This window comes from Urocitellus parryii, chromosome 1, assembly GCF_045843805.1.
Source record: "Urocitellus parryii isolate mUroPar1 chromosome 1, mUroPar1.hap1, whole genome shotgun sequence".
In the NCBI taxonomy this organism is placed as follows: domain Eukaryota; kingdom Metazoa; phylum Chordata; class Mammalia; order Rodentia; family Sciuridae; genus Urocitellus; species Urocitellus parryii.
The window spans coordinates 97,187,410-97,198,761 of record NC_135531.1 but is presented as its reverse complement, the minus strand read 5'-3'; the positions used below and the strand labels follow the sequence as shown (position 1 = coordinate 97,198,761).

Genomic DNA, 11,352 nt, shown 5'->3' with positions numbered 1-11,352 from the left:
GACCAAAGGATGTGAACAATGTGGAAAAACAGGAAAGTGTCCCATGCATGTTGGTTGTTACAACCACCAGGAACCTCTGCGCATTGGGCTGCCATCTCTGCTCCCACCCTGAACCAGCCACGCTGTCCTCAGGTCACTGCACTTTTCTCCTAACTGCTCTCCCCACCTGCCTGGCCTCTGCCCAGCAGCCAGCACACATTTCTTGGAATCCCAATCAGAGGTCTCTCAGCCCCTTTGAGACCTTCCCCATGCTGCCCCATGGTGTGCAAGACCCTGGGAGCTCTTCCCACTCCTCTGGCCTCTCCTCCACCCATCCTAACCCACCCTGACTATGCCCCAGCCTTTTGATTCCTCCTGCCCTCTAACACCCCAAGCCCCCTTCCTGCCCACAACCTCATTTGGTATTTCTTCTGCCTGAAAACCTCTTCCCCCTCCTTCTTCACAGTAAGAAATACTTGTTACATTATGACCCAATAAACACACATTTTAATTTAAATATAATGCATATTTTTCATTCTATCTGACTCAACTCTATTTTATGACCCTGTGATTCCGATTCCTATTGCACACCCACAGCTTGAAGATGACTGCCCCAGCTTTCACACAGCTTGCTCCCTCTCAGCCCTCTGGGTTCAGTTCTGAGCTCTTCAGAGAAGTATTCATTAACCACAGTGTCCTGAAGAAGTCCCTAGCTTACCTCCAATTTATTTTCTTATCACTGTGTGAAATTCTTATTTAATCCTTCTTTTCTTGTGTGTTGATTACTCTACAACAAAGTCCCTGAGAACAAATACCTTATCTAATTTTTCCCCTTTTCTATCCCAGAGCCCAGAACAGTGCCTGGCCCAGGGTAAGTGTTCAAAAGATGCCCACAGAATGATGGACTCAATCTCCATGCGGCGGTCAGTAGCACTGAAGCACATGGCTGCAGTGACACAGCACTAAGCAGAAATGCATACCTCAATGTATTTCCAAAGGAAAAGAAAGGAGAAGTCACAGGTGGGATGGCACAATTCTCCAGCCATGCCTCCTGCTTACTCTAGGGCATAGATTCCACCACAGCCTTAGACTCTACAGTGGAATCAGAAGCCAGGATTCCAACTCACTCAGCAGAGCACAACTATATAGTTTGAGTGTGTCCCCCAAGTTGGTGTGCTTGGAGCTTGGTCCTCAGTGTGACAGTGTTGGGAGGTGTTGTGGCACATTTAGGATTCTCTGGGGCACTGCTTTTGGGAGGTATTAAGTCATTTTCATGGAACCCTACTAGTTCTCAAAAAAGATGTCATGAGAGAATAACACAGGCCCCTCCCTGCTCTCTCTGGCCTGCATATGCTATCCCCGCTCACATAGGGTCTGCCATTATGATACCATTACCCTAATGTGATGAAAAAGGCTGGTGATAAGGGAGAGAGGTGTCATCAGAACTGGTGCTGTACACAAAAGTGTAGCTAAATGAATCTCTTTTCTTTATAAAGTACTCACACTCAGGTATTTTGTTACTGAAAGCTGACCATCACTCAAGACGGTCTCACTGTTACTTAAACTATAAATCTTCCAGCTTGACTAGACCCATCAACAATTCTGTGCTTTATGAAAAAGAGACATTCTCCAAGACTCTAAGTTCCATGAAAGCAAATACTTCATTTCATTTCCCACAAAACACCCACAGCCTGCACAGACTTTCACAGAAGTGTCCAATGAATACTAGTAAAATGAACACATACTGGTTTTGATGTAAACTTCTTAGCTGTTAAAGAATATATTGATGTTTTTAAAATCATCCACTAGATGGCAGTGTTGTTCCACATAGGTGCCCTGTGATTTCCACTTTTCATGGATTTAGGAATGAGCTCAAACTAAAGAGCATTCAATTCAGAGCCCTGCAATCAAGGATAATCAAAAGTATCAGATTTCATCAAAGATGTACCAGGTATTTAATGATGTCCCTAAAAGTTGATTTTTAATAAATGTAAAGGAAATCATCCCTAAATAGCTGGAACACCTTAAGCAAATCACTTGACCTTTACAAGGAGCTCAGATCCTTCAAGTGTAATTCAAGGAGGTTGTACTGGATGATCACCCAGGTGCCTCCCTCTCTCTGGTTCTGCTTTCATGACAATGGTTCTGAATAAGAATGACTGGCAAGGTTCAGAGCCTCAAGACCCTTCCTGAGAGAAGAGCAAACTGGGTCAGTAGAGCTCCCACCCAGGTGTCAGCATGAACTAGCTATTTGGCAGGCAATTTACCAGCACCAAGCCTCAGTTTTCACATCTGTAAAGTAAGTTGATACATCTATTCCTCATAGGGTGGTTGTTAGGATTCAAGAAGATTCCATATGAAGTAAGTTCCTAGGGCATAAATATGCATTTAATAATGTCTGCTGCTACTGTGGGTGGTGGTGACAGTAGTTTGTTGCTGTGGCTGTTAGGACTTTTATTGCATATATATTCAGTCCAGGTATAACTAAAAAGCAATGCTTCAGAGCTGACCTGAGCAGACAAGGACTTGCAAGAAAGATCTGGAGCCCAATCCTTTCCTTCAAAATACTTAGAAAGCATGAATGGGCAAAAGGCAGAAACACAAAGGACGATAACAAAAGGGCATAAGGAAGAATGTGCACTGAAGTATAAAAGTGGCACAGTTAGGAACCGTGTCATCCACTGTGGGTACAGGGGGTAGAGAGAAGCAGGCCAGTCAGAGCGACAATATGTTACCTTTGTGCAGAATCTACAGTTTGACTTCTCATTCATTTAAGTAGTCAGAATGGGTATTGTGTGAGTATTTTACAAATAAAGGAACTAAAGCTTAGAGTGTCTAAGTAATTTGTCCCAGGTCACACAGTGAATGCATGTCCAGTGTTCTGGTCCCTACACTGTGACAACTCAGAGAAATATTGCACTAAAATGGACCTTAAAAAAAAATGCTGAATTCATCCCAGGCCAAGACAATAATGTCACACCAACAGGACAACAGGAACACCACACCAACAGGACAGCTGCGCCCAACACTGCAGGTGCCAGAGTGTCCAGACATCTGCTCAGCTCTCCGTGCCTGCATGAACAGTTCATGGTCATCCTAAACATAATGTGAAACCATGTAGATATGGCAGAGCTGGACAGAGCTGGTCATTGTCAACTACAGCCACAAAGCCTTTCCTGAACATAAGTCAGTTTCCAAACCCTAAATGTCAACTAATGCTAGAAGAATGAAAACTAAAAAGTGAGGGTAGCAGAGCTAAATGGCATTTATTAGTAACAATCCACATGTCCTTGGCCATCTTCTAGTGACTCCATTTTGAACTGGAGTTCTTATTATCAAAGAACTGGTTGGTCGAGTAGTGTTAATGCTTTTGCAGAAATGGGGATTGAACCCCAGGGCCTTGACCACGGTAGGCAAGCACTCTTACCACTGAGCTACACCCCCAGCCCTACAAAATTGGTTTAAAACCCATTTCAAAGCAAAGATTCCCGAGAACACCACACTGCTATCTAAAGATGTGTAAGAAACCCTGATTAGGAGGAGACTGGACTCAACCACCTCCTAAGTTACCTTCAGCTCTCAACATCCGACCCTACCATCTTCATATGACTTTAACCTGGCACAAGTACTGGCTCGGTCTCTGCTCTAAATGAGGGCCTGAAAGTCAAAGCTTTACTTTTCAGTCACATGAGGAGAAAGGTCAGGCAAACTATTAGGATTTAAGTGACATTTGTGAAGCCAAATTTTGAGTTCCACTAGGAAACTGCCCTGTCTTCCAGAAACATAAATTCACTCACCCTGCAAATCTTCACATACTAAATGGTGACAGCACGGTGACAGCAAAGCTGCCTTTTCTTTTCAGGTAACCTACTTTTAAAAAGACCCCATGCAAATCTAGACGAACCCAGAGCAGATCAAAGACTATTTTCTCCAAACAAGTTTACCACAGCTCAAAATCTATGTATGACAACATGATAATTGTTAAAACAAAAAAGAAAGGAAAAGACTAAAGTCAAGTACTAGATTGAAATAATTTTAAAAATCAATATTAAAGGGCTGGCGATATGGTGCAGTGGTAGAGTGTTTGCCTGGCATGCATGAGACCTTGGGTCCAATACCGAGTGTGTGTGTGTGTGTGTGTGTGTGTGTGTGTGTGTGTATTAAGGAAGAATGTCCCAAGTGTTTCAAATGCCAACATTGTGAATCAGTGATACAAGGCAGCAGGTCAAGAAGTAAGGCTGCATTAAGGCTAACGGTGAGAGGAACAGGAAGGTCTCAGCTTGAAATGAAGAGGTGTAGTCTAGCTTTGAGGGTGCCCACTCAGGAGGTGGTAGCCTTGGGTGGTAGTATGTTCCTCAGCCACAGCTGGATGCTGAGCCACAAGTGTGGGTGGGATTGGGAGTTACAAAGGTAAAGCAGTAGATGAGGACTTGGGTTTAAGCTTCTGGTTTCCAAGGTGTCTTCCAACCCTAAGATTTTCTGGCAAAGAGCAAACAGCACATATCCACAGTACCATGTAAAAATTCAACACTCAGTTCTGGTATTCATCACACTTCTTACCTCTTGTAGCTGAGATTCTTTCTTTTTAGATGACAAATTCAAGTGTTTTTCTAAGATGCCACAATACTTCTCTGTCTCTTTGTCATACTTCTTTTTGGCTTCCTGGCAAAAATGAGAGAGAAAAAGAAAAAGTTACCATTGCAGGAGTAAAGCAGCTCAGTCTCCCCAGGCTGCCTGCTGCTCTCACAGTCTCGTCATCCCAGCACAGAACAGGAGACAACTCCACAGGACCCCTACCCTTAAAAACACCCATTAGGCCACTCCGCTGCAGCCCCACAGGCTTGAGCATCTATGACAGAGTCACCAGCAAAGTCCCAGAAACATGGTCAAAGCCAGCATTCAATAATGGCAGAGCCAGAACTCCACCTTCTAAGAACTTTAATTGAGGGGGCTTGGCAGGAGTAGGTAGGAAGTTCAGCGTCTGCTTAGCATGCACAAGGCCCTGAGCTCCTGTCCCAGTACCAGGGGTGGGGACAAGGGGAACATCTTCAATTAAAGACCAAATTTCTATTTTCTAATTCACACATTCAAAGCCAGAGACAATGGGAGGTCATCCATGAAGATAACTGTGTCACTGAGGACAGCAAAACAAAAACAAGAGGCAGAGTCACAGTCACTGCCCAAGGATAGGGTTGGTGATAATTAAGTGCTTGATGTACCATGATATCAGGAAAAGTACAGAAGCATGATACAAACTGGGGGCAGCCCATGCAGGTACCTACCTACCTGTGGACAAGGATGAAAGGCTATACACTTAATGAAACCACAAGTTAAGGAAATGGAATAATAGGATTTTTTCCCCTCCCTTTGGGAAATTTTGATGAGACTAAGTTACTGCCTTCAAAACGAAAAATAATTATACTAATCTACATATTAATCCCTGTTCCCACAGCAAGGCCTTGAGTCATCGAGGTTCTATTCTTATCCCCCATTTTTACAGATAAGAAAAGTTAAGACCCAGGGAAGTAACTAGTAAAACATCACAGAGAGTGACAGAGCTGGGATTTGAACCCAGGAGAACACGCCTTCAAAGTCCACACTTTCTACCACCTTTGAGGTGTGCTCAGGGGTGGTCTCCTCTCAGTCCACAACCAGTGAGATGGCAGACAAGGGGGCTGCAGGGAAGCTGGTGCTGGTCCAGTTCACCAAGTTCATCGCCCCTATCTACAGGAGCCAAGGGGAGCCCGTGGAGATACTGCTATATAACTCTAAGAGCCCGGTATTTTCCAGGCAGATAAGGAGGCTCAGAGACTCTTCATTCACTTAACAAATTTATGATGAGCAACCACTCTGTGTTAAGTTCTGGAAATACAAGACAGAAGTGGCCCCTACCCTTATTGTTCTAGTAGAAAAAGAAACACAATTAACCAATAAACAAATAAGCAGCATAATTGCAAGTGCCACTAAGGAAATAAACAGAGTGTGGTCACAGTGATCCTTTAGATAGGGTGCTCAGGAAAGCCTCACTGGGGAGGGAAGATGTGAGCCAAGTCCTGCTGAACACAGGAAGGGACAGAGTAGAGGTTTTAAAGCAAGAGTAAGTGCAAAAGCCCCAGAATACTGAGCAAAGAAGTGATCATCCAAAGCCCTGACAAGCTCCTGCATTTATCTGGTTGACACGAGATATTAAGCCGCACAGAGTGACATGCACCCATTTCTACAAATCTGACTTTTGCTTTAACAACCACTCACATATAAGAACTATGAAGCACACAGAAGCAAATGAAGACAAAGCCTGAGGACACAGGGCTCCTTCATGTTTGAGGAAGGTACAGGCAAGCGACTCTTCTCCTTTAGAGAAATCAGGATCTTCAAGCTGGGCTCCAACTCCAATTGCTGCTCACCTATATCCCCTCCCACTAGCCTTGTCAGCAACCCTAAAAAGAACCCAAGGGCCAGAACAGTTCAGCTGGCCAGAGGTGAGAAAAGGCCAGGGAACATGAGTCACTGGCATTCTGTGACTTTCTGGCCACTCAAGCTTCCACATTCCATGTTCAAGAGGACAGCCAAAGTTAGAGCAAAGGATAACAAGAAAGGAACGAAAAAGAGAGATGGAAGCAGTTTCTGTTCTGAGAAAACAGCAAGAGACCTCTACAGGAATAACTCTGAGACCTAGGTAATGGTCTTAGAGGGGAGGGTGTTATTACTCAGGAACTCAGGACACAAAATGGTTTTCACCCTCCAGAGAGGACAGAGAGCCAGGGTCCTGGCATTTACTTCCAACTCTGTAGGGACTGACTCTAAACAAGTCACTCTAAATCACTCTAAACAAATCACTCAATTATCTCATTCATTGATAATTAATAATTGTTCAGGTTTTGTCTTGTTCAAACACTATGTAACAAAATAAGCAGAAGAACACACCCTCCTCATAGGATTGTTAGGTAATCTCATTTAATAATGAGACAAACCACATACAGGAAAGGGCCTGGTGTATGAGAAGCACGCAATGAATTTCAATGACAGTGATGAGCTTGTTGTCTGTACCTATCTCCTTCCCAACGAGAACACCACATGCCTTGCATGTCCCATGTTCCACAAAGACAATCCTTCTGAGCACCTATCACAACCTGAAATGATACGGTGTTTTGTTGTTGGTGGTGGTGGTGGGTTTTTTGTTGTTGTTGTTGTTGTTGTTGTTTATTTGTCTAACTCCTTTTTCTCCAGCCACACCACAAGCTCACAACGACATCTGCCTGTTACCCACCAAACATCAACGCATAGCAGCACAGGACCAGGCACAAAGCAGGGTCTCACAAATATCCGTAAGGAATGAACCCTGTCTGTCTAATTTAATGGCCAATGTCACATGACTAAATGACAGGCACTGTTCTCTTGTCCAATTATTACATGACAGATACCATTTTAAGCACTTTATATGAGTTCATTCATTTCTTCTTCATAATAACTATGAGGTAAGTTCTATTATTATCCCCATTTTACTGATTGGGAAGTACACATGAGGAGGCCCAGGAAGTCTCCCCCAAGTTCACATGCAAGTGGTAGAGATGAGATTTGGAATCATGCAGCCTGGCGCGAGCCTCACTCATTCCTCCCCACACACTGGGGATTGAACTCAGGGGTGCTCGACCTCTAAGTTACATCCCCAGCCCTTTTTATTTTTTTGAAACAGGGTCTTGCTAAGTTGCTAGGGCCTCACTAAGTTGCTGAAGCTGGCCTTGAACTTGCAATCCTCCTGCCTCAGCCTCCTAAATCACTGGGATTACAGGTGTGTGCCACCATAACTGGCACTAGACACTCTCTTAACCACTACTCTCTAACATTTATTCTACTCGCCTTATAGATTCCACACTCCAAATCTACCTCTGGAACAGGGAAAATTAACTTCTTAAACTTAGAAATAGCAACTTAGGACCATTGTTAAGAGAAGCTTCGGGGTCATGCCCTACTCCTGAGCAGTCACACTAGCACAAGAATACCCAGAATCCCCCACTTCCTGGCAGCCTTCACAATGAGTACTTTGCAACAGGTTGTTATAGCAACTAAAGCAGCACCCGAGAGAAGGAGGGAAAAGTAATTTTAGCATCACTTGCAGGGTTCAGGAACCTCTCTTCTTGGCCACTGAAAAAATAGCTAAAGAATACGTGCTGGCTCTTAGGTATTATTGACAAGGCACCCACCCCCAAGTGGATTTGTTGTTTGTTTGTTTTTTTTTTAATTTACATAGCACCATGATATAAATGCATGGGGGTGTGCAGTGATGGAGAAGATATGGGTCGGGGGAGACAATGGAGAATGGATGAGAAATCACCCAAATGCCACTCAAATAACTTAGATGACTGATGATTATTAATAATTTAATGAAAGAGAGAACACAGTATGATGCTGGGTTGAGTGACTATTTCATTTAAATTCTTTTATTCTTACAACAGGTCCCCACGACTCCCTACTCCTCTCATGAGGATCACTGATCTTAAATCCCAAGGGAGCCCACTCAGGCTTCTGCTTCTCCCTGGTGACAGTGGTAAACCCCCAAACAATGTGAGGCAAGAGGCCAGAGTGAGAGGCATCTGTGCCTAGAAGAAGTAACTCCTAGAAAAATGACTCAATATGCAGGTCCTCCTGCCTCTGCCTCAAAGCTCTCCTCCGAGACCTTGAGAAGCCAGCGCTGTACATGCCACAGGAAAGCACAGGCCCAGGCCCCAAGAGTTCACTCACCAGCATATTCTCAGCCCTCACGGGACAGTCCAAAGTCCTGGACAAAATCTTAGTACAAGCAGATTTCCTTCAAATTATACATTCCTTAATCTTTCATACAAAACTAATGAATTTCCATTGCTTTGTTAATATAAAATGAAACTGGTACACAAATGCCCTAAAACTAGGAGAAAATCTTTGCCATGGTCTCTCCTTCAATCCATGGCCACCCATGGCTCTGACAGACCCTGCCTAAACATCTTTTTCATAGAGATAGATCATATCTATTTCTACAAGGCAGGTGAGAGGGCTCTCACTCTACAACATTTCACTACTGTTTTCTCACCTACAATCACTTCTCAAGGACATTTCACAACTCAGTAAAATCCACGCCAAGGAAGAGGATGGTGCAGCCCCAAACCTCCTGCAGGTGGCGTGAGGGACTATGGCTGAACTGACCCAGTTCCAGGGGAAAAAAAGTGAAAAAGCCTTTTGCTTCCATTGATTCCAATTAAAACATCTTCCCTGCAGGTGGTCTCTAACACTCTACTGAAGGTCAAAGCAGCTAGGATTTCCAGTGATTTATCACAGGCGGGAAGCCCCAGAGAATCCCCTCTTAAAAACGAACTGGTTTCCCTTTGCAGTCTTTCAGTAATATATGAAACTAGCTGAGTTTGGGCTACAGTCCCTCCAGGTCAGTGATAACCCACGGAGACCTCTAGGCTGAAGCAGGCCTGCAGATGCACTTTTTGACCTATACAATGAGTAATACATATTTTCTTAAATTATTTCACAGAACTCTCTGGCTTTTCAGTTTTTCTTGAAATTTTTAAGATCTGGGGGGAAAAAAAAAAAGGACCCATGTCTACACACCACAAAAACTGGGCAAAAACTAAGTACCAGCCTCCTCCCCTGAAACAGATCCCTGAGCGCAGGGTCTATAGTGTAATTCTGCTTAGGCCATGAGTCCTGGACTCCCTGATTAACACCATTCCACAAAAAACAAAGGTACTGTCTGTACAGTCAACTGTCCAAGCACAGAGCCATCTGAGAACATAGAGAAGGTGTAGTTTCTTCCTGTGGGTGGTTTATGAACTAGCACAAAACAATCAGGTAAGGAGATACTGGAAGGGCTGCTGGGGTGGATGCTTATTCAGGGACCTGCAAAGGAGCAGATGAGCTGGGGTCTCAGCTTATCTGCCAAAGAAGATTTTCTGAAGGTGAGCTTATGTTTTCCCGGAGGCATTCCTAGATTTTCTAAAGAAGCTTCTGTGCTTTCCAGACTTTTACCCTAAAATCCAAGAACAAGGTTTGTAACATGCTCACCTTGGCAGCCCCAATTTGCTCCTTTCGAAACTTCTCCAAGGGAGTGATGAGCACCTCACTGGCATTCTCAATCTGGTGAAGAAAATCAGAGGGAGATGGGGGAGACAAAAACAGTATCAGTAAATGACGTGATGGCAGCTGTGTCACAAAAGGTATTCCTGTGTCTCGTGTAGAATTAGAGTAAGCAATACCATCTTCATGTCTCCATTTACAAAACTTGAACTGATGGCACAACAATACAAAAGCTAGTCACTGTTCCAAACGTGAGAGTCCTCCTGTGCATGATTAAAATTTGTCCTTTAAAAGGGAAAATGGAAATGCCTAAAAGTGTCAGCAACCTTCTGAAGGCAGAGGGGAATGGTGACAGTACAGTCTTAAGTTTCAAGCTTAGGTGACATCTTCTTATAGATGCCCGTGCATCGAAGTTACAGGTAAAGCAGATGAATAGTGAGTCCAGGTAACAAAAGAAACAAAACCCTTTTGGACATCTGCTGTCACAAGAACCTTTCAGTTCTGATGCTGTGTCACCCCAGTACTGGAACCAGGATGTCTGCACCTCCTGACCACTGTCGACTTCTCAACACCATCTCCCAGGGCTCAGCCTCAGTCCTGCACTCCAGCCCATCACCACCCCAGTGTACCTCCAATGTGCCAATCTTAACCCACCTCTGGTCCTCTGCCCCTGGCTATTCCCTCAATGTTCTGTCCCCAAACCCTTGCACAGATGACTCCTTACTGTAATATTAAGGTTTTAGCTTAAAGGTCACCTTTTTAAAAGGGAGGCCTTCCATGACACCATTGTCACCCAAAGAAGATCTCTGCCATCCCACCACATGTTTTCCTCAGAACGCATATGCCAGGTGATGTTTTCTGGCTCAGCACTGTACATATTCGTTCTCTCTCTCTCTTTCTCTCTCTCTCTCTCTCTCTCTCTCTCTCTCTCTCACTCACACACACTCACACACATACACACACACATACCATCTTGTAAACACTCACTTGTCTACCACTCTCCTCAAAGCCCAGAGGAGTGCTGAAACAAAGGAGCACTCAAACACTTTTGAATGACTAAATGAATGATATCTTGACTAGCTGCCAACTGTGTGACCATGGGCAAAACATTTAACCTCTCTGGGCTCTTAATTTCCTCATTTGCAAAATGAGTGGGTTGAACTGTTCCAGCTCCGAGACTCCATGGTCTTTTCTAAGGCAGTGCAATATTTTACAGTCTTTCCTTTTAAGTCACTCATTGCTCACTCTGTGTTCAACTAGTTATTTCAGGAATCTCATTACAACAAAGTATTATATTTTCTAAATCATATGCAAGTC

General features: G+C 43.9%; 1 protein-coding gene across 4 annotated transcripts in view; it reads right to left on the bottom strand.

Annotated features, from left to right (window-relative positions):
- Nucleotides 1–11,352, bottom strand: part of Arhgap26 (Rho GTPase activating protein 26) — a 416,502-nt gene that overhangs the window by 297,307 nt on the left and 107,843 nt on the right. For all 4 annotated transcript variants that reach the window (XM_026384432.2, XM_077800951.1, XM_026384433.2 and 1 more), the window contains exons 4-5: nucleotides 10,024–10,095; nucleotides 4,540–4,641 (exon numbers count right to left, since the gene is read on the bottom strand). In XM_026384432.2, the coding sequence (XP_026240217.1) occupies nucleotides 4,540–4,641; nucleotides 10,024–10,095 (174 nt within the window). The remainder of the gene's footprint in view (nucleotides 1–4,539; nucleotides 4,642–10,023; nucleotides 10,096–11,352) is intronic.